Below are 24,358 nucleotides of genomic sequence, written 5' to 3' on the forward strand. Positions count from 1 at the left end.
CATGTCTCTTTTCATATAGTCCATGGAGATATGTCTCAGGTCATTCACACCCACATGGACTATGGATGAGTCATACTGGTACTTCTGGTTGAGTGACCTCAGTGCCTGGGTGATCTGGTGATTCCTGGGTCCTGACAGGCAACTGACTGTAGCCCTCTCTTTATCCAACCTGGTGGTGGTGGTGGTGGGGGGGGAGGCATTCTTTTGTCTCATGATGGAGTCTCCTATGACTAAGATGTATGAATATGTGGTGTTTCACCTTAGGGGTTTGCTTGTGGAGACACTGTGATATTTATTTTTATGTGTAGTGTTTGGTGTTGACTTGGTTTTGTTTGCATGTGGTTTCTGAGGACAGTGTATGGGATGCGTCTGCAGTTTTGGTAAATTACTGGTAAGCACCACCGCATATGTGGATTTATGTGTCGAGACCTTATATAGTGAGGGAAATGATGTGCATGTTCTGACAATCTGTTTGCCATTTGATTTGTCAGTATGTGAGAGCTGTCTCGATTTTCATAATGTAACTACATCCTTCACATACCGTGTTTAATTCAAGATTAAGTGGTTGCCAGTATACATAACACAATTGTTATACTGTTTCAGGATGCCCATGTCCACCTAGTTGGTCACAGAGGTAGCAGGAAAGTACTGATCCATGGTTTCAGGTTTTTTACTTTGGGTTTAACCAGGGAGAAGATTAGGGAGATTTAACTGGACCGGGGTGACAGCACATGGATGAAGAATGTGTGTTATACTCGGTGTAAACTGCAGTTATTCAACAAGGTGATTCTGCTCTGTGTTACTCAAAATCTCCTAGAGCAGCAAGGGGATTAGGGAAGGTTGGAGAGAGAGTTATTCTGTGGGAAATTTTAATTTGAGAGCATTTGTGTCTATACAGGGCACTGATAACCGCTGCTGCATGGACAGCAGCCTAGTACAAACAGTAGGCTTATAAAGAATCAGAAAAACAAGATTTACAATAGCAAGCCCTACAGACCAATCAGGAAAACACACAATACGTTTTCAAGACGGCAACCAGTCCAGTAGCTACCACCGTAACAAATATCAGCTCACAATAAGGTGTCAGAAGTATCAAATTTAATGACTCCACAAAGGTACAGCAAAAGTACAGCACAAACGCCACAATAGTTGCACAAACACGTTTTCGTCGGTAAAGTCACAGTACAACATTTACAAATATAATCTCATAAATCATAGAATATGTTTTTAGTTTATTTTTATTTGATATATTAGTTTATGATAGAAATGTTTTAACCAACAATAATTTGTACAATCTATTTGCCTGTCATTTAATTTCATTTGGTATATTTGTATAATACTATTAGTGTGCTTTAGGTGAAGTTACTATGATTCAGTAGTAGTATATGGCTTTAAAAGTGTAATTTGGAACTTCAAGGTATGATTGATTGATTACTTTATTTTAATTCTTTGTGTATTTAAAGCTGAGTATGTTTCATGTATTTGTCTGAAGAAGTCGCTTTACCGACGAAAACGTGTTTGTGCAACTATTGTGGCGTTTGTGCTGTACTTTTGCTGTACCTTTGTGGAGTCATTAAATTTGATACTTCTGACACCTTATTGTGAGCTGATATTTGTTACAGTGGTAGCTACTGGACTGGTTGCTGTCTTGGGATTACTTGGTTTTTACAGCACTTTCATTTTGGATTTTTTACAATACGTTTTCAACCAGCAGCCTCCAACTCCATGAAGGTTTGCTACAACACACTTCTGCCACAAGATTGCAGTCAGAAAACACTCTTAATGTAAAAATGCTGGTTTTAGAGCTCAGGTGCTGAGAAACTACATGATCTTGATACTACTGTTCCATAAAACTAACAGACACAATGCAATTAAGTACTACAGTAGCAGTGGAAACAGCTCAGCTTTGAAACTCTAGTAAAGTGCAAGAAATGTAACAATAAGTGGAGGATTCATATGAAATACAGTAAAAATAATCAGCAGAAATGAAAAAAATATATATACTTATTTTCATTGTATTAGCAGTAGATGGCTTTAGATGCAGAAGATTTATTGTAAATCAAGCAAAGTAGCCAAACCAAAAACAGCTCTGAGAAACTGATGTTTAGAAGTAATCAATATCATTAATGTTTCAAAGTAATTAATGTTTAGTTATTAATGTTAGAAGTACATGCAAGGAATAAAGAAGCTAAAACAGTTTTGTTCTTACTAATACTTGTATACAAATTTCATGTTGTAAAGTGCATGTTAGACTGTAGTTTTGTATAGTATGCAGTCAGGGTTATTTTGAATGTGAGGTGGGGATCCTTATCAGTGACTACTATATATGTTAAACAGATTAAAGCAGGAAAGTATTTTTCTTAGTTATAAGGTATTCAGGCTTTACACTGTAACAAGGTAAGAGGCTAGATAGGATCAAGTTAAAATAATTGTGTGATTTTGGCCTGCTGGGTTGAGGGATGTAAAAGTATATTGATCACATCATATGTAGACTTAAGATAATATTTTCTTATAAAAACGAATATCTAAACTAATGAGTTTGTGTTTTGCAGCCATGTTTTTTTAAGGAAATAGGCTTGACAATAAGATAAATTATGAAAGGGATATAAATGGTAGTTATTATTTGTATTTTTAAAGCCATTAGCTATTTTTCCATTAGCAAAGGCTTTTATTGGGAGACAAGGAGTGTACAGATGCAAGCAATTAATCATGAGAGGGTTCAGCATTGTGGTCTGATGAAACTAACAAAAATTATTTCAGGCATTTGCAAAGGCAATAGCTGTTTTTTCATTACTGGCTTACAGATGAGAAGTCTGCAAATGCAAACACATAGCCATGAGGGGAATGAACAGTATCTGAGTGATCAATACAAGGAAAAGTGTAACTGACATTTAAAGGTACACTAGTAAGCAGTTCAGTGAAAAATAAATCATTAGAAACTGTAAGAACTGAATAATTTATATGAGTATTTGCCTGTTTGGCACCATTAGTACTTCAATGCATTTAATATAACAGTGCACAATGTAGTTTATGTATTTAAAAGTAGCAACTGCACTGTTTCTTAGAACTAAAAGTTGATGTTTCATGAACACATGCAAGCTGTTTTTTCATATCTGGAGGGGAATAGCAATAAGAAAAAAAACTAAACAAATTATTTAAATGAAGGATATAGCATGTACTTTAGCATGGGCAATCTTAATCTTAAAATACATCATGTCTGTGGGTCCAAGTGTTGATTAGGGGCAATTGTTCCTGCCTGGAGGTGTAAACTTCATTTTCTGAAAATGTACATCATTTTTGTGTGTTTGTTCTAAATGAAAAGAAGATGGTGGGGTTCTGAAAATGTATTTTGACTTTTGTTTGTGTGTTTTCTTTGAAATAAAAAGTCTTAAAATGCAACATAAGCTCAAATGAAGATTATATAACTGCATAAGAGATTGGCCTACTAATCATTAATATGTGCATGTAAGCTAAAAGTTGAAAATAAACTTATAAAAGAACTGTCACATTTAATAGGTGGGAGTAATAGCATTTTATCATAATGGTTACTCTGCCTATTTTATCATGGAATATAAACTGGATTACAGGTATGGATGAAAAGCATAAGTACTGAAATATATTTAAAAGTGTAGGGTACAAACAGTGGCATTGCAGGAGATATGTTTGGATTGGAATAAGCATGTACAATTGACAAGTAAAAGATTTCAGGGTGGATATTCATCAGAATATCAGGGACAAAGGAAAAGGAGAGTAATAATATTGATTGATAGATGAGGAAAAGGGACAATAATGGCAGACTTATGGAAGAAAGGGTTTATTGACAGGGGAAGCGGATTATGCTTACATGCATTTTTATTCTTTCTAAAAGTGGTTTAATGCAGCTGAAGAGAATTGTGACTGAAATAATAAAGTTTCAGCAGGATAAGTTATTTATGGGTGGGGAGTGGTATCTGATTTGCAGTAATGATGATGATGTATCAGGGGGACGTAGAATGAAAAATATAACAAAGGAGGCTAGATTTCTGAAGAAATATATGAGAATGTTTGGTACACAAGATGTGAATTCAGTAGTAGGAACCCACAGAGAATTTACGTAGTATTCCCCGAAGGTACAATAACTGGATGAGAATTGGTAGGAATTATTTTGTAAGAACACGTGCATTTAACTGAAAGCTTTGAAACACTTCTAATAAATATTTCAAATCATGTAAAAATGAGACACTGCTGCCTTCCTATGTATATGTTAAGAGAAAGGAATTCAGTGAATGTGTAGTGGAAATAATTTGAGCGTTATAAGAGAAGACAGAAGTTTCTTAAGTACAGATAGCTAGTGAGTAGGATAAAATGGAAGCAGAGTTTTAAAACAAGCTAGAAATAAGAGAAAGAGATATGATGAAAAGTAATAGGAATTATTTAGAGGGGCTGACAAAAGTTAAAGTATTGTAGAATAAGGGAATCTCATAGACCAGGAAGAGTAGCAACTTCAAAGTGCTAAATGGAAAATAGGTGAGTATGTGGATACTATACATGAGTATAGAAAGGCTGCTTGGTTCACAACTGTGCAGTGCTCCTAGAATCTCTACTGAGATGCCAAGGTGTATGTTTTTGACAACAATTCCAGAGCACTAAAACTTTTAGCACCATGACTTAGGCAATAAAAAGTGGAAAGGGTTGTTGCCAAACTTAGGGAGCCTATAGCAATTAAAATAACCTGAGACCCTATAGAGATGTCAGACATATTTCAAGTATTTTATGAAAATGTGTATAAAGAAGGAAAGCAGAAACCAAGAAAAGGCAAAAAGTGAAATATTTAAGGAAGACTTAATTATGCCAAGGTTAGTTGCAATCAGCACGCAACAATTAATAGCTAAGATAGGAAGAGATGAGATAAGAATGGTGCAGAATCAGTCAAATGGGAATTCTTCTGGAGCAGACAGTTTGGAAGCTGTGAAGGAAGAAAGTGATAAACATCTGGAAGAGTTTGTTTAACAATATTTTAAGGGGGGGGGGGGGCACCAGCATTTTGGAAGAAAGCTGGGGTAGATGCATTATCCAAAAATGGTAAAAGCCTTTCAGGCCCAGCTTCATATAGATGCATTTCTATTTTAAGCCATGGTTATAAGTTGTTTATGTCTATACTACCTAAGAATGGTAAAGTCGGTTCCAAAATTGATAAATGTTGTTTTGTGGAAGGGAGCCAGAAACTTTACAGCATTAATAAAACATGATGATCCAGAGGGAAGCAAAGTGTAAGAAAATACCACAATTGTTGGTGGATATTGATAGAGAGAAAGCATTTGTAGAGTCATGTGGGATTTTATGAGTAGGACAATGGTAGAATTGACAGTCTTTAATAGAATAATAGGGTTAATTACGAGGATATATGAAGGGTTGGAGGCAAAAATGAAGATGTGAGGTTACCTTTCCAACAAGCTATGCTATAACTGTGGAACCAGGCAGAGTTATCCTCTTTCCCTTGGTTATTTAGTTTATATTTAGAGTCACTGGCAAAAAAATAAGGGACTCACAAATTCAACGATATAACTGATATGATAATCTAGAAGAGATAGGTATATTCAAATATGATAACATTTTGTACTTGATACATCTTGAAAAGGACATTTCCATGTTATGCAACACTGAGACAATTTAATTTTGTAGGATATAAAATAAATGAAGACAAAACAAAGGCTATAGCAGTCGGCTACATATGTCACATGAAATGACAAGATGAAGTATTTAGATGTGTTGATTAAAAACATTTCTATTATGGCAACTGAGGATATATGAGGCACGACTAAACAAAATATAATAAAAAGATTGATAAGCTGGAAGCTCTTGGTTATGGGTATGTATAGTAAGATACAAGCAGTAAAAATGTTTCTAGTCCCTTTAGTTTTATATACAGGTCAGGCATATTTAGGAAGATGGAGGAGAAGTTGTGGGGTTTAAATGAGATAAGTGGATTCTTACCATAGAAGAACGTGGCTTAGGATTACCAGATTTGAAGTGATACTTAGAGCTATGCAGTTAAGATCCATCTATTTAACAAATGCAGATGATTATAAATCAAAGTGGGAAGGGGGTGATGATAAAACATGGAGTGGAAGAGTTTGAGAAAGAAGGAAACAGTAGGATTTTGTATGTAGATTCTTAAGAAGAATCAGAATATCAAGTAGCAGAAAGTATCCTAAGATCTAAGCAACACGAGAATGAAGGGAGGGGATTTTACTAATAGGAATGAGTGTAAATAAGGGTACAAAAGTTAGGCAAGAGGGGGTGCAATTTATTGGAGAAATAATTGGGATCAAATAATTAGGGAGGGAAAGGTAATAGAGTGGGATGAGATCAATCAGACAGTTGGGATGCAAATTAGATACTGCCTTCCCTACTAGGGATTTATAAAAAGTATAGGTAAAGAGAAAGGGATAGGATAGGAGAAAAAACAGTTGTGGTAGAGGTAGAGTTTTTAAGTGAGTCTAACACAAGTTGTTGTTAAAAAGGATAATTAGTAGAGCATGTAGTATATTAAATGATAGCTGTGAGAATCAAACAGAGGAAGTTAGACAAGACTGGGACTAGTGACTGGGAATCATTATGCAAAACAACAACGGAAGGGCATCTGTGTAGCTTCAAAGTATGCAAACAGGTCCAGAAGGTTTACGGGTTTCCTTGGATGTGTTTGCAGAGGTATTTTTATACCCAAACAGACTTCAGATAATTCTTCCTCAGGCAGTCAGCAAATGCTGGATGTGAGATGTGATAGGTATTTGAAAACATGCTTTTTTGGTGGTGTAATGAGTTGGCAGATTTTAAAAATTCCCTACAGCGTACTTTGTCAAAAACATTGGGGAGCAAGTGGTTGCAGATAAGTAAATGATTCTTTTGAGATGGGATAGAGAAATCTGAATTACACAGACATGGTTAAAGCCTAGAGAATGGAAATCACAATTTGAAATAATTATATGTTCATAGGTTGGTACTAGGCTATCGGCCCTATGGGCCTATACAAGCCTAGCCATAACAATTCCCTGGATATTTCTCCCCACAATATTTACTTCCCTGTTATGTTTGAAGTAATGAATACTGGAAAAGAGATAAAAGAAATGGATAAGGTATATTTACAAAAGGAGAAACATTCATAGAAATAAATGGAATTTGTGGGGACAATACATGCTGATTGATACTGAGGGGGAGTGAGGTTTAAGGGACATTAAGGATTGAGCAATTTATGTAATGTTGGAGTGAATAATAATTGTAAAAAAGAAAATGTATTCAGTGCATGAAAATGAAAAATGCTTTCTGTAGTTTTTCTTTTCTGTTATTGCATGTGTATCTATGTCACTGTCTGTAGTGGAAGGATTTAATCAAGATATTTAAAAATAATGCCAGTGACTTTTGTGTGCAAAAACAGAGTATCTTTTGCTAAGGTTATCCAAACTTGTCTGTTATGCATGTTCCTAATTTTATGTGTATTATAGCCCTGAAAGGTGGTACTGCTTGTGCATATAAGAGCAAAAGTACAAGCGTAAGATGATTTGTGAAGTTTTGAGGCCACTTCAATGCTGTAACTAGCCCCACAAGAAATGCTGATGCCCTAGTCATTCCACAGGGTAACAACTACCCCATTCTTTATGTCATCCTTGTTCTGCTCATGGCATCCTGGGATACTGTCAAATGATTTAGTTTACCACTATCTGAGCCAGTGCACTGCCAGGCCCTACTACCTTTTCTGTAAAGCGGAATTTCTTCATATCAGTCTTAAAGTAACCCTCCCTCTTCTGGTTGTTACTCGTGTATCCTTCTGTCCCGTCTATCCTTCTTAATTTCTGCCCATGTATTTTCTACCTAATCCTACAATGAATCCAGACTGTAACTCTGACTCTCTCAGTGTATACATTCCCAGGTACAATATTCTCTCCATCCCGGTCACTTTTTGGGAACTATGCATTGCATGATTTTTGTCCTCTTTGACTCCTGGTGCAGTATTTGAAAGGGATATATGCAATATCTAGACATCATACTGTAGTATACAGTAATTATAAATGAGCTACTATACTGCTCCTTTAAGGGGTGCTGAGGAGCTTCTGATGTATTTTTCTGGTGGATCCCTTGCATCTGTTTTTTTCCTCAAGCCAATTGCCATTCTACCAGCTTTTCTGCCTTTTGTTGACTCTAGTGGTCCATACTGAGACTTAGCTCCTTGTCTGTAAAGAAGCAGCAGACATGCTTTGTAGCCAACCATAGCCCCTTGTACTATTAGGTTAGATGATTAGTACATTGTGTCTTGCCTGTCCTTTTAAATCCTCTGAGATGTATGCATGTTTATTTATTTATTTTATTTATCATGTGTTTGTCAAGGTTAACCCCACTAGGCCAACACCTATTTCTACTTACTTTTTGGTCATTTTATTTGTAACCTATGAAAAATGACAGAGAAAATATTGCAGGACATATCAGTATATAAGGAAAGAATGATGTTTGGAGGACTACATTTAAGAAGGAGAGAGATATTATACATACGTCAGAAGAAATGTAAAGACAGATATTGATTATATAGTGACGTCTGATGATTTGTATGAAAGACAGGGAGAAGAAAACCTGGAGCATTTCTAGATCATCTGGCAATCTGGGCAATGCTAGAGGAAATAGGGGATGATACAGAAGACATAAATTCTGATGCGTTTTGCCCTGTCTGAGCAGAAGCATTTAGTTGAGATCAGTTTAGATGCAGAAAAAGACTGAACGGCGCTGAGTATATTATTGCTGGTCCTGATATTTGATCAGCGTTTTGTCATTTAAATTGTGTTTATCCATAGGAGATTGCAGCCTAAGACTCGTGCAGCCATGTTTGTTTTTCCATTTCATTTAAACAGAGGGACCTAGGAGGGTGTCTGATTTCCTTGCTCTTGTTTGCAGTTAACCTCAAGCTTCTTGCAGCTTGGCTAAGGTGGGGAAAGCAGAGTTTAAGATACCATTTTTTGTAGATGATATACTGATGTACATAATTTAGGTGGAAGCGTATTTTTCAGCTTTGGTTAGAGGCCTGGAATATGTTTGGTACATTCCCTGCCTGTAAGATTATTGCATCAAAGACAATGGCAGAGGCTGCCAGTTATTCTGATTGTGACTTCCTAAAGACTCTGTAAACTTACTCGGGGGAATCTTCCCTTTTGGGTGCACAGAGATGTGTTTCAGTAGAGGATTCAGTAATTAAAATGTATGAAGAATTAATAAAAGGACAAGAGGATGACTTCAGAATACAGAAATTATTAGGGCTGGAATTAAATAAGAGCATACAGACACTGTCTATTTTATAGCTTTACAAGATCATCCCATTAGCTCCCCTTCATGCAACCAACCGATTGATTGATTGACTGACTGATTCATTCCTTCACTGGGACCCAAGCTTCCTGGCACATTTGTTTGCCAGTGGAGGCAAGATTTGGATGTTAAGGAGAGGACCAGACTGCAGATCCCATCACTATTTTATCTCCACCTCTTCAGCACCCTGTGAGCTCCGCTGTAGCAGCCTAAGGTAGGTATATACATGCTTCCCATGCACAACCTCCTGATCAAGCAGAACATTACTTACAGCAGAGACACATGGGGTCTTCCTGCTGCTGCTAATATATCTGCTTCCCTACAGGTGTTGCCAGTGCAGAGAGCAAGCTGTCTCCTTCTGCTCAGGATAGGTGAGCCAGTACTGGTCAATGACTCTCACCCACACTTGCCCAGAATCTCCAGTGTCTGTGCAGCTAATCGAACAAGGGTGGCCTGGAATGCAGTCAGGGATTTACCCTTTTTCATCCTAGGGCTGTGCTGGTGTGACTGATTTGTGGAGAAAAACTTCTTCAGTGGTGGTCTCTATTATTAGACGCCAGACAGGAAATAACTATAATAAGAGGAATGGCCATAATGTGAGTAGACATAACTGTTATATGAGTGGCAGGAATTGTTAGATATCAAAACCGATTCATCCATGTAGCCTTAGGTATGTCAGCGGCCTCAGTATGAGACTAATATCAAGAAGAACTACAAGTTTTTCAAGATGTACAGTTTGGAAGGGGGTTATTTTTTGCTGGCCTGTGACGTAACCTCTTTCCCTACATCTTGTAAGAAAGGCAGGCTGAAACATTGTGTTTTCTCTGCCAACAGCTGCCAGAGTCCTGCTGTAGAATAGGGGCCACCGAACTGATAAAACAGGCCCTGCTGCTGTCCATTGTCTGTAACTATTGGAAGAATTTCTACAATTTCACATATTTCAGGCAGTGTGACCAAAAGTCTGGATGGTCAGACATTCTTTGCCGGTACCTAGAAGCATCCACCCTCTCTAGACATCTCTGAATTTGTGTGAACTTTGAGTAGTACTGTGGTCAGAAAGTCCTTCTATGTGGCACATCTCATTACTAAGGGTTTTGCATCCAGGAAGAAAGAGGTCATTGTCTCCCTCTACTCTTCCCTCATTAGGCCATTCATCGAGTACAATGCCCCATTTGGCATGTACCTCACTAGACACCTGCAACAACTGGAGAGGGCACAAAAGTACCTCACAAACAGGATCCTAGGCCTTAAACACTTGTCCTGTATAGGCAGACTCAAAAAAACTCCAACTATTCTCTGTCTCATATCGCCTACTTAGAGGCGATCTCTGCTTGACATACAAAGCCATGTCTGAAATGCTACATCTAAAGAAATCCCAATCCCTGCGCACCACGCAATCCGGAGACGTCAACCTCATTACCACAATCAACAGAACGTGCTGGATGGACAGGCTCATAACCCAGAGATTGCCCATGCTATGGAATAGACTTCCCATACATGTCAAACAGACCACCTCACTGGCCCTGTTCAAGAGAAATCTTGATGAGTGGATGGGGAATAGAAAATTCACCCTGGGGATCACTCCAGTGGTTCTACTCAACAGAGGCCCTTGGAACTAAGGTCAGGTGGCACGATGTCAGCGTAATCCTATGGGCTAAGCTTGTAAAGGCTCCAGGGCCATTAGCCTAGTACAACACCTATAAGCCTATGAACCTATCAATGGAATGCACTGCCTCACTCTAAAGGGGTCAGGCAGCAGGGGCTCAGCAGAAGTAGTGTGTGAGAGACTGTCAGTGGAAGACTTTTGGGGAACTTTGTCCTTCACACCCACATTTGTTAGAGCTCGTTTCCACGGATGTCATGGACCTCAGAATGTTTGGGTTCTTGAATCTGAAAATTACAGATTCTCAAGACAAATTTGATAATCGGCAATCTATAGAATAGTAAAAGATAAAACAAAAAAGTTCCCACATGTGGGTACTGGGTCTGTATTAGAAGTTCGAATGCACAGGTGTTCAAATGCAGTAACATCGAACTGGGAAGTTCAAAATGTCAAAATAGCAAAGCCATGGACCACCAAATCTTTTCCCAGGGAAAAATTTGGTGGGCCATTTCCATGGCTTTGCTATTTCCTCCATTGTGGTGCAATCTCTGAGTTGGTATATTTAAGTGGGGGGGAGGCACAGCCCCCCACGTTAGGAACATTTTATAGTGTACATGTGTTTTTTGGTTTTGTACCGGAACAGTGATTTTTTTTTCCCTGGGAAAAAAAATCGCTGTTCTGAGTGTTCGAAGTTATTGCATTTCAAACTTCTGGGTTCAACATTTACGTAGTCAAACTTATTGCAGTTCAACTATGTGATATAGACCCTGGGTACATTTAGTTTTCTAGAATTTGCTTGCACTCATGGACAAATGACTAGTTAGTACATATGGCAAAATCATGAGTAGCTCCAGTTGTTAATCCATATGTTGGACTGATATGTGGAATAGCAAAGGAGCTTAGTTTAGTGGGGATGTTTGTGAAAGATATAGAAGTTAGCTTAGAATGTGACGTCTGCCTTCATTTGTTTCTGCTAATTAGGAATGACACTGCAGCAGTGATATGTCTACTTCTCAAATATCTGCTGTTATGGTGAGTTCCTCACACAGCAGGGTAGAATTTCTCAGTGTCTGTCACAGCATAAGATGTTTGTCCTGTCATTGCTCTTCAGAGGTGAGAAGAATCAGTTGAGGTTGTTTGGAAACATTATGAAGATGCATGCTTGTATGGAAGCTGCATGCACACACATACATACACACACGCACACACACATGCACACGCACACAATATATGTGTGTGTGCATATATATGGTAGCCATTTGAAATGTCGGGACCTGCTAGACCATGGAGAGTGAATGTTCGAAAAAAATAAGTCCAAGATGACCATTTCCCAGAATGTATATGTATGTATATATATATATATATATATATATATATATATATATATATATATATATATATATATATATATATATATATATATATACCGGCCGTTTCACTGAATCTGAAAGGGCCGTGCATACTTACGCGAAACTGCTTTTCACTTCAGAAGCACATTTGCATAAGTATGCCTGTAGGTAGAGGGAGCTGTGGGAGAGTGACTGTTGCGGTGATCTTACTACAGTGCAGTTAAGGGGAATTTTTCCCTTTTCCCCACTGTAGTGCGATCTCAGAGTGAGAATAATAAAAGTAGGGGGGGTGTGGGGGGAACAGCCTGCTACATGGGGGTGCAGGGAGGCTTGCCCCCCTGCATAAACACTTTTTTATTCTTTTTAATGTTTTGTTTTTAACGCGCTTTAACGAAAAAGCGCTTTTTTGGTAAAAGCACTTTCATTATAGTGTGTTCGGGTAAGGTGGATTCGGACTGTTGAACTTTCGTTCAACAGTCCTAGATCCATATATAGATATATATATAAGTTTGGGGGTGCAGGGAGGCCTACCCCCTTGTAAAAAAAGAAGTTTAAAGGAAAAGAACAATTTGCTCTTCTGGATTTGCATTTTTTTTCAGTCTGTTGACAATCATCATTACAAGAACTGACATTTCAACTGAGAGCCAAATACATGTTTGTATGCATATACATTCACACTCACATATGTATATGTACACATAGTATATGTTTGTGTCTGCGTGTGTATTAAAATATATATATATATATATATATATATATGTATATATATAGGTATTTTACAAATAGTGTAAACACACAAAAGTTGACATAAACACAAAATATAACAAACACTAATTTTAGTTGCTGTTAACAAGTCCTCTTATCTAAACATTTTCAGTAAGAACATGCTGTGTTTACACTGAAAACGTTTAGATATGAGAAAGTCCTGTAATAAAGATGAAAGCACTCATATTTTGGACTGAATAAAGATGATCTTCTTCCAAAGTGATTTCTGATTCCTGTAATTTATTTGCTTATTGGCAGCATGTAAAACAGTATTTCCTTTGCTTTATTTGATAATTGGGTAGATGTGCTGTATAACAAGAAAAGATTGTGAATGTTTATATCCATAAATATTAAAACACCATATCATCGAAGACAAAACAATTGAGATGACATCTTTGAAACGTTAAAACATTGAACACCCAAAACTCCAAAAGCCATCCCTGGGAAAAGAACCATTTGGCCACTAGGACAAAAACAAACAAACAGTGAAGCTTGAAAAACCCTCCAATGTGCGAGGGGGGGGGGCAACACCCCCCCAACTAAATATACCAACTCCAAGATCACACTACAGTGGGGAAAGGGCAATGCTCACCATGGTAGCCGAGTTGTTTTCTCGGGGTCTGTTTTCAAAAATCCGGGTGTTTGATGTTTTTGTTTATTTTTATATGTTTAATAATGGAAATTTGTATTTTTTTCTCTGTGATAACAGCACACTAAATTCCCACATTCCTAAATTCCTCAAATTTTTTTCAATAAGAAAATGAATGCAGTTGTTTAACAACCGAATACCTGGAAGTTATCAAAGCTAATTAAGTCCTATGGTTCACTGTAGTATATCTGTGTTCATTCAGCACTTAAAACATGGAAAAATGCATGCAGCAAATAGTAACTTACCATTTTGAATGTTTAGGTTGATCTTAGGAATGATGCTAACGACTGCTTTCCTGTCCATGTGGCTGAGTAACACTGCAAGTACTGCAATGATGCTGCCAATAGTGAATGCACTCCTTCTCAGCCTATTTGGAAATAAGGAGGCTTCCAAGGAACCTGGCCAGCTCAGTGAAGTCACTTCAGGTATGGTATTAGCAGTAACGTAGTTTCATACACATGATTTTGTAAGCAGCATGGTGTGATATTGAATCCCTTACCATTATTATCATGTAGTCAGTGCTTTCTCTTTGATACATGGTTGTGAAGCAGATTCTTAATTGCATAGTGCTTTTAGACCAGGTGTGCAGGAATTAAGGCTGAATACATAAATAGCAGAAACTGATGATCCTTGTATTGGCAGAAGGCTTTGGTACAATATTTTTTTTGTATGTGTATTGTGGGTATTCAAAAGTACTACTATATGGGAAGCGTGACCTGATGTACAAGTTTCACAGTGAGATTACTTGTGGTCCAGAATGACAACATGTTTTGGACCTATGTTCAGAAACAGATGTTGTACTGAACAGTGGTATTTTAGTGTTTCTGTTTTGTAGACCACTGTAGTGCTACAGTATTATACAGTGTTTGGCTAGTTAATGCCACATGCAAATGTGGTAGTTCAGACATATGACCTTGATCCTGCACCAAAATGGTGTGGCAGAGCTATTTGTGGGCATGTTCTGAAATTGGTTGTGGGTGGCTACCCAGGTGTCTGTCTGACTGTGTGTGTCTGAGATTATAAAGGTGTCCATGTGACTGCATATGTCTGCTTTACACTGTTTGTTGTGTGTGTGTGTGTGTGTGTGTGTGTCCAGGTGTCTGTGTGACTGTATATGTCTCTATGACTGTGTGTGTGTGTGTGTGTGTGTGTGTGTGTGTGTGTGTGTGTGTGTGTGTGTGTGTGTGTGTGTGTGTGTGTGTGTGTGTGTGTGTGTATGTGTCTGTTTGTGTGTGTGTGTGTGTGTGTGTGTGTGTGGCTACCCAGGTGTCTGTGTCACTGTATATGTCTGTCTGACTGTGTGTGTGTGTGTGTGTGTGTGTGTGTGTGTGTGTGTGTGTGTAGGTGTAAGTCCATTGGGACTACCTAGGTAGGAAGAATACCTTTGCAATTGCTCCAACTGTACCTGGTATATAAATGAGCCAGTAATGAGGTTTTGCTCCATGCAATTATGTTTGTCTCTGGATCACTAGGTTATGTAATAGAAGAAAACTCATGGCCAAAATTAAGAAGACCAACTCCCTTAAAAACAAGTGCTCTTTTGTACAACTAAAGAAGGAACTAAGAGGACTAAGTCCAACAAGGCCAACTACAAGGTCAAGATAGCCTCACCGCTAAGAACAATCCCATGGCCTTTTTCAGCTATGTCCGATACCTTAAACGTTACCCACAACAGTGTTCTGAACTGGTGGTGAATGGTACCATCTTTACTGATCAGGGTGACATACCAAAGATACTGTCTGATAAATTCAGCTCAGACATCACCCCCACTACCCCCTCCCTAGCTCTACCAGGTGGAATAACCCAGGCATACTTCCACAGATATTAGCAGGGGCTAGATGTTGACAGAATTCACTAAAGAGAAGAATCTGCCTCTATGGGTCCAGACAGCATCTCTGGTTCCCTCCTGAACAGTCTGAAATGCAACCTATCAGGACCACTTAACACACGTTTCAACTACAGCCTTGAAACTGGCTATGTTCCAAGTGAATGGAGGAACGCAACGGCCATTTCCCTCAACATGCACTAACCATCAAGTGACCCAGAGAACTACAGACCCATCAGTCTAGCAAACCTAATTGTAAAGCCATGAAACAAATTATCATGGAAATGATAAATAATGACATTGGCAACCTACAGATACTGAGCCCATCCCAATTTTGGCTTTATTAAGGGAAGGTTATGTTTACATAACCTGATATACTTCTTTGAGAGGTTCATTAAGGAAATGGATGAGGTTAAAACAGTGCATACCTGTATTGTTATTGACTTTTATCGAGGATAGGCCCACAATTTATATTAATCTAAGGGACCTGGATGGATGAAAACTTTTAACCCTGTTTGGTAGTGTCCACTGAGCTATGTCTTTGCATGGTGCATAGTATTAGTTGAAGCAGTTCCTATTGATGGACAATCATTTATATTAGTCAACATTTGAAACGACCCAGGCAAATAGTCAGAATATGAACACATTTGTTTATAACATTGTTGCATGAAAGAATGCAGATATTTCTTTGTTTACTTACATTTCTGGTGATGTTTATTTAAGGGCTCACTTACCTCCTCAGTGGTGCACTGCAGAATCACCCAAGGTGATTTATTCTATGTGATCTTACTGATTGTGTCACTGACAAATCTGTTGAACACACATTATGGAGAAATCATTTTTCACTTGTTTCCATTGTAATATACAGATGAGGTTGTTTATTGGGGAAGCAGACTGTTGTCACATGTTCAGAAAATTAGACATTTGTAATACTAGCGTACTCGATCAAAGAAGCATTTATCAAAGAATTCTGTCATTACTTGGTGCAAGATCAAAGTAAAGTGAGGTTTGGGGACTTTTCCTTTCCTTACAATCTTGGAGTTGCTATATATAATTACTAGGGGAGGGGTGCAGGGGGGGGGCTTGCCCACTACAAAAAAACATGTTTTTACTTTCTTTTGTTTCAGGTGCAAATTGCTGATGTTTAAACAGTTTTGTTTGATTATTTGCCATTTAAAAATGAGTTTTTTGATAGAGTGCCATAGACTCATTTATTGGATTTGAAAGTCTAGTCTATACTTGTTGCCTTGTTATTGGGGGTGGCCAATGCACTGCATTTAGACATTTACTTGGATCATTTCAGACTTCGGTTTCCCCAAGCTTTGCCTTTTGATTTTGCTATGATCTGCTATGGGAACTTAAGAAAATCTCCATTGGCTATTCAAATGTCCTTAACAAATCAGCTCCTTAATCAGCGCAGCTGGACCAAATTATGTAATTCCATCCTATAATGAAGCTGATACTTGAGCCCTTAACTGTGTTGTCCTAGAAAGTGCGCTTCCTGTCACTGTTGTATCTTTTGTGTTTCAGTTTGATCATAAGTTTTTTAAGCTGTTTAGGCAATGGATGCACATTGTAACAAAGATGGAGGCAGTCATGCTTCAGCGATTGAAGATAAACGTAGTTCGGACACCCGTTACATGGAATATCATTCACAAATCCCATATTAGAAGGCTTCACTATTCCCCAGTAAGGCTTCTGCTGAATCATATTATCTATATTTCCTATTTGTTTGTCAAGCTGTACAGCAGAGCCTAGTTACTATCCAAAACACGTTTACAGCCAGCTGCATGATGCGAGAAAATGGCACAATTTCTGAGGTTGACAAGATCAGAACTTTTATTTCTTAGGTTATAATCTTAGTTATTTGTAATGCTTTGAATGTAGACTATGTACTTCTCTTGGCCTGACTTTAAATATTTTGTGTATGATGAAGTCACACGTGTTAGTCCAACTCTAGCTTTTGCCTATTGCAGACCGGATTCTAGACATATCAGGCTAGTTAAATCCAATGAGGATGTTTTGGTCCATTGATTTACCAGATTTTAAAGGAAGGCATTAAGGTGTAACGAACATAAAACTGAGAGTCTCTGGAAAAACCTCTCCAACTTTATAATAAACACCATCAACTATCTCCTCAACTAATATTAAACTCGCATTAAGTAATCGCTTAAAGCTGTGAGCAATCTTAGCTGTATGGACTTGGACTAGCATTATAGCTCAGTCAGCATTATCTGTCTGTCTGACCACATGGTGGAGGAAATCATCATGTGTGGGCCAGCTGGATCTTAAACTTCAATGGAGTGATGTATGAAATGGACAAGCTGATGACACTGAGACAATGAGCCTTAGAGGCAAGGTCGCACTAGGTTAGCAGGTGATAGAGAACTGTGTTTCAAACATTAACTGTCTGGAATCCCCCATGCTACCCAGAGTGCCCAAATACAGCACTGTGTGAGTGAGAACAGCAGAGAAATCAGTTGGATCCATGAGAAACTAGAGATATGAAAAATCACCAATTTTGGAAGAAAATATGGCTGCATTGCCAGAGCAGTTAAAAACGGGCAATCCATATACCTTTTTGACATACCTCTCAACTTATATCATTTAGGCATAACACTATGATTTTTGCTCTCAGATTAAGCCTTAGTCCTCCTAGATTTCCTCATAGAGTTAAACCTGGTTATGCAAACATACCTTATTAAATAAATACACTAAAAGTATATAAACATTTCTTTTCACTTTCTATACCGAGTATAGTACAGGAAGAACGTCTATCATGAAAAACAAGAAAATGTTCTTCCTACTGACCTTCTGCTATGATTTTTTTTAAGAGTCAGTGCTATGAGTTTTAGTGCTTGAAGGTTGAGAGGCTTGCTTTTTGAAAGAGAAACTAACATCAGCCCTGAACCTTACTTAGTTTGTTACAACCACTTACTTTGGAAAGACCACCTAGATCAGCTAAACCCCTTAACTCACATGGCAATCCCCTAAGGCAGATCATTCTGTGTATCCTTAACTTTACAAACCAGGAACATATTGTGAATTCTGCCAAAGAAAGTCACTTAATCCTACTCAGTGACTATTAAGCTGATTTTTTCATAACTTTGTACCAGCAATAGTTAAAATATAAATAGAAGAAGGATACCTACATTGTTTAAATACCTGATGTAATTAGTAGTGAAATAACTATGTTAAGGGCATATTTTTTCCACTATTGAAGATGAACTGCATTCTATGAGGGAAAAGGTCATACCAGAGACTGTGTTGAATGAATCTGGAGAAGGAATATGTCAGCTACAAAAAGACACTCACAGCCTCTGGAATGAACTCTGAGAGTGAGAGATATGGATAAGTCTGTGTCCATCCAGAAGTTCTCATCAGCAAACAACTCCTCCAGCACTGAGAAGAGTACACAGCCATATTGCCAAATGCCAGTCTTGCTAACAGGGTTAGAGGGACTTCATTCTGTTGTTATTTGCTGCAGATCATCATACAAATAACCGATTCAACCCATTCCAAGAAGACAATGAAGTGGACAGTGCTTACTCTGACAATAATAATCTAAGTAAGGTTAAACCTTGCACTTGACAAAGTGGAACACCAACTCCTCAACCATTTTCACTAAACAGCATTGAATACTACATGGACAGTAATAAAACTAAAGGGGTATAATGCCTAAAAAATACAGGAAATTGTGACTATTTTTCAAAGGGGTAAGAATTCAGTAATGGAGCTGGGCAGCAGTGAAATTCTTTTCCTGTGTTGCTTTGCATGATGTTTGTGTCTGAGCAGACAGTCTCACTAGGAATAAAATAATTTACTGTTTTATATACAGGGTTGGCATTGAAAGCCAATAATTACTTTGCAGACAAAATAACTGTGTTACAGCACTTTCAGAAGAGCTGCACCTTGAGTGTGTTACTGCATGTTACATTCAAAGGGGGCTTAATTCTATCAAAGGTGTTTCAAAAACTGGTTACAAATGAAAGCTGGCGTCATATGTATAAAGGAATATTTGAGGCAGTTTAGAAGGTTTCTCAAACATTTTTTAGGAAAGGGACAATGTGTATAGTCTGAACAGAAAAACTACTGCTATCTTTATCAAACTGAGTTTAGGCTGGACCAACAAAAAACAATATGAAAACAACAAAAGCAGATGTCATGTACTACTTACTTCACTTCCACAGACCCTCTTATCACAGGCAACATATATGGACAAAGTAGGGATAGCCCACACATGTATAAGGACTTACAGTCCACTACTAGCTAGGTCTGACTTATCAACTCCAGTGTTCATTGCAGGTGATTGGTATGCTACATTAACTTGTCCAGGATAAGCTGGAGTCCATCACTGAGGAAATTCTTTAAAGCCCAAGGAGTCATCAATGCTTATATAGGGAAACTCAGTTTAAAATATTCACAGTGAATACTTTACCCATCTGTAAATTATTACACTTTATTTATTCTCAGGGGCCAGAATTTAGGATACCTGGATTACTGGTTGTTATTCAATGGTATCCAATGAACTAGTTCAACAAATTTCAGATTCTAACAATATTTCAACAGTAGTAACCAACTGCAGGGCATCTGCATTAACACTAGAATGATCATCAAGATTCAAAAGAAGATATTTCAGGGTGGTTCTTTGCCACTGCTCTTGTTTTTTTCTTACCTTTAATCCATTAAGCTGTTTACTTAACAGATTAGGTCATGGTTACAATTTGGCTCCCAGAAACAAACTTGCCTAAAGATTTTTCATCTACTTTTTCTGGATGGCTTAAATCTGCATAGTTCATTAGACGAAGAGTTGAAAGCACAACTGAAAGTAGTTAAATCTTTTTTTCAGATGATGATATAATGACAGTTGGTCTAGATAATTGTGCAAAAGCAATATTTAAAGCACAAAAGTTGCAGTACCAAGAAAATATCAATCCAGGACAGGAGTGTGATGTAAAGGAACTCCAGCAGGAAGGATTGTTATTTGGGAATTGATAAAGGATTGGCAATAAAACATGCACAAATGTGAATAAAACTCAGTAAGGAATACTTTGGAAGATTAAAACTAATATTGAAAACAGCCTTGACAACTAGAAATAAAGTCCAAACTATAAGGCAATTTGCTCTTTCTGTTTTAACTTACAGTTTCGGTGTTACTGAGTAGCCCAAAAAGGTATTGGATGAGTCAGACAGAAAAGCAGGAAAAATGTTTCACACTTAAAAAATGATATGTAAAATCAGTGCATACTAAGATCATATAGTCCACACTCTGAAGGAGAAATTAATTATATGTATAGATCTGCAGTTGTGAGACTACGTACATATCTGCTGACCTCATCAGAGCCAAACATAGTGAGAGTTTTAAAACATAAGGAGAGGAAGTCTAAGATGACCTCTCTGTTTAGTTTAGCAGACGCACTGAGGTACCAAGCAGGAATGGAAATCTAACCAGAAGCAGATGAAGGTCAGACCACAACTGAACATGACAAAACACAAAAGAAAGACTATAAGGAGCGGGATCAGATGAGAAGGACAGAAATGTGGATAAGCCATAAGTATAGTGGCAAGTAGAAAGATCTCCTGAAACAACCTCATGTTGATCAGGATTTGATGCAGGAATGGTTAAGGAGAGCTGATTTGAAACCAAAGGATGAAAGGTCAATCATGGTGTTCCATGATAATGGACTACGTACACATTGGTTTACAAAGTCCATTGAACATGTCGGAGAAACAGATAAATGTAGGTTTTGTAAAAAAAAAATTGGAAACAGTTGCACATCTTATTGCTAGTTGAGATATACTCATGGCAGAGGACCTGTATACTGAAAGGCACAATAATATGGCAAGATTGTTGCACTGGGGATTGTGCAAACACTACAATATAGAAGTAACTGAAAAGCATTGGTAACATGAACCACAAAACATTATAGAGAATGATGAAAAGTACATCACATGGGCTCACCCATTACCAGCAACTCAAAAATAGATGCGAGAAAATCAGATATAATAGTCCATGAAAAAAAGATAAAAGTAGTGATTTAGAGTGCTTTTGCAAGGAAGAGTGGGCAAATATTGCCATGTCAAGATGTGCCATGCTGATAGACTCCTAACCAAGAAGACTGAATAAGGTTATTAAATTAGTATTAGTTTAAGGGTGGGCATGCACAACAAAGTATTCATTTAAGGGTGTGCATGCACAACAAAGTATTAGTTTAAGGGTGTGCACACAACAAAGTATTTAAGGGTGTGCACGCACAACAAAGTATTAGTTTAAGGGTGTGCACGCACAACAAAGTATTAGTTTAAGGGTGTGCACGCACAACAAACTATTAGTTTAAGGGTGTGCATGCACAACAAACTATTAGTTTAAGGGTGTGCACACTTATGCAACCAGCTTATTGTACATTTTTATTTTGTATATTTTTTCAGCTAACAGATTTGTTTGCTGGAATGGAATCCCTTATGGTTGAACTACAACTGTCTCTGTATCCCAGGTGGGGGGTTGATAGCAATATGGGTGCAGTCAATGGTCCCAAGTACCTCAGGGAAACAGGATATTTCATAAAGGACCTGCACAGTGTTTGTTCTTTCCTTTGTGGTATTTGAAAACCACATATGCTCTTCCGCATGCTATAGCATGGACTCGTGAAGCTGTTGTGGCATCTGTGAGGCAGATACGTGAGATACACTCACTATGCCCCTCATGATTACTGGAAGATCCCTGTAGCAAAGATTTTGAATGGTATACATACCTTGGTATCCATGGGGATGGGAGTTACATGTGTCCCATGTGTCTGCATGCGAGTGCTACATACCTGCACCAGCTCCTTTGTGGTGTCTCTTTCCACAATGTAGCAGCCCCCTATTCCCATGACATGGAGGAAATGGAATATTAGATGCAGTCAGAGCCTTCAGTGTCATGGAGGGAGACGATATACACCACTGTGGCTACTGGATGAGAGGACAATTTCAAATATATACATTTTTTCTAATGTTGCTGCTATTGCTAACATATTAGCTTGGTCTGTAGGTCTTCAGTCAGCAGGAGTTTATGCCGAACAACCATACAGGGGGTCGCAGCTCATTGCATAATTGTTGCACTTGCCATTGTCCTAACTATCACAGCATTACTCACTTCCATTTCATGTATGTCTATTTGCATATCATGTTGGTCATAGCATTTTGTGGTATTTCATTACCACAGTAATTGTCACTGACTTGCCCCCATCCACAGCACCACCATCCATCACAAGATGTTGCTTTGTGCAACAGTGCCATTTGTTACTGAACTCCTGACACAGACTTTGCATTACTCAGTGCCACTTGTTACTGGACTCCTAACATGGACTTTGCATTGCTCAGTGTCATTTGCTACTGGACTCCTGACACAGACCTTGCATTGCTCAGTGCCAGTTGTTACTGGACTCCTGACATGGACTTTGCATTTGTTCAGTGCCATTTGTTACTGAACTCCTGACACAAACTTTGCATTGCTCATTGCCACTTGTTACTGGACTCCTGACATGGGCTTTGCATTTGCTCAGTGCCATTTATTACTGGACTCCTGACATGGACTTTGCATTGCTCAGTGCCACTTGTTACTGGACTCCTGACACGGACTTCTCATTGCTCAGTGCCACTTGTTACTGGACTCCTGACACGGACTTTACATTGCTTAGTGCCACTTGTTATTGGACTCCTGACATGGACTTTGCATTGCTCAGTGTCATTTGTTATTGGTCTCCTGACACAGACTTTGCATTGCTTGAAGCATGACTATACTGTGGTGTCTTTCATTTTTCAATTGCTGCATAAATCCATGACAAATGGCTAGGAAACAAGTAACACATAATAAAACATTAACAAGTTACATACTTGCTATATTCCTCATATATGCCATTTTGTTTTTGCAGCAGGGTGATAATGAAGAAATCAGATGTTTCTTTTCTTGGAGAAGCAATGGCTCTGTATTGTTATTCTAATGGTACATAATTATCAATGGCTGCAATTGTATCACAACTGGTCTGTTCAGTCCCTGAAAGTGTACTGTATAATGAATCTATTCAGACCGTTTTGTATGTTTCCATTTTGGTAGTGCATGGACATATGTGTTTGGGCATAGGAATCAAAAGACAGCCTAGTATGACATCATGTCAGTAGTCATGGATAAGAAAACCCATAGTCTTTGACAGTATTATGGTATAGGATGGACAGTTCAGCTTTCACCATGTGTCACCAATTGTAACCCCATGTTTTCTGCTTCTGCATGTGCTCCCTGCGGTCAAGTGGCCTCCGAAAGACATGCGTGAATCGGTGTACCTTCGCTGAAGGTTGGGCGTCGGGCTGGCAACTCAGCACCATAAAAATCAACTGCCAATCATTAGCGGACCAGAGTTCCGCTGTGGCGACCCCTAACTGGAAAAAGCTGAAAAGACAAACAAACAAACTGAGAGTATGGCTATTAAGCATCTTGACGTAGTCAGATGTTAGCTCCAACATGATTTATTCCTGGAAATGCTCCAACATGATTTATGCCTGGAAATATCTTGAACATTAAGGCCAGCACTGGAGACACCGCTTCAAACCCATAAATGATAGGAGGCACAATGTGAAGCTACTTGATACCAGTAATTCATGTTATAATATCAACTGGTAAACAGTGCTAACATGCAAGCAAAGGTAAAAAAAAGCCTTCTTTAAGCAAAGTCATAAGAAGAATTTACCACCTTTTTATATACAGTTTTAATAATAATTTTTATGATTAGTGGAAAAGAAAGGAAATTATCATTCACCATTTGTAACAGCATTTGTTGTAGCAATATCAGTGGTCCAACTGGTTGCAC

At 38.2% G+C, this 24,358-nt stretch overlaps 1 protein-coding gene across 4 annotated transcripts in view; it reads left to right on the plus strand.

The window, feature by feature from the left end:
* The window catches only part of SLC13A3 (solute carrier family 13 member 3), a 709,014-nt gene that overhangs the window by 80,743 nt on the left and 603,913 nt on the right, over nt 1-24,358 (plus strand). For all 4 annotated transcript variants that reach the window (XM_044090300.1, XM_044090299.1, XM_044090298.1 and 1 more), the window contains exon 3: nt 13,952-14,115. In XM_044090300.1, the coding sequence (XP_043946235.1) occupies nt 13,952-14,115 (164 nt within the window). The remainder of the gene's footprint in view (nt 1-13,951; nt 14,116-24,358) is intronic.

This window comes from Protopterus annectens, chromosome 12.part0, assembly GCF_019279795.1.
Source record: "Protopterus annectens isolate FY-2018-M chromosome 12.part0, PAN1.0, whole genome shotgun sequence".
Taxonomy (NCBI): domain Eukaryota; kingdom Metazoa; phylum Chordata; order Ceratodontiformes; family Protopteridae; genus Protopterus; species Protopterus annectens.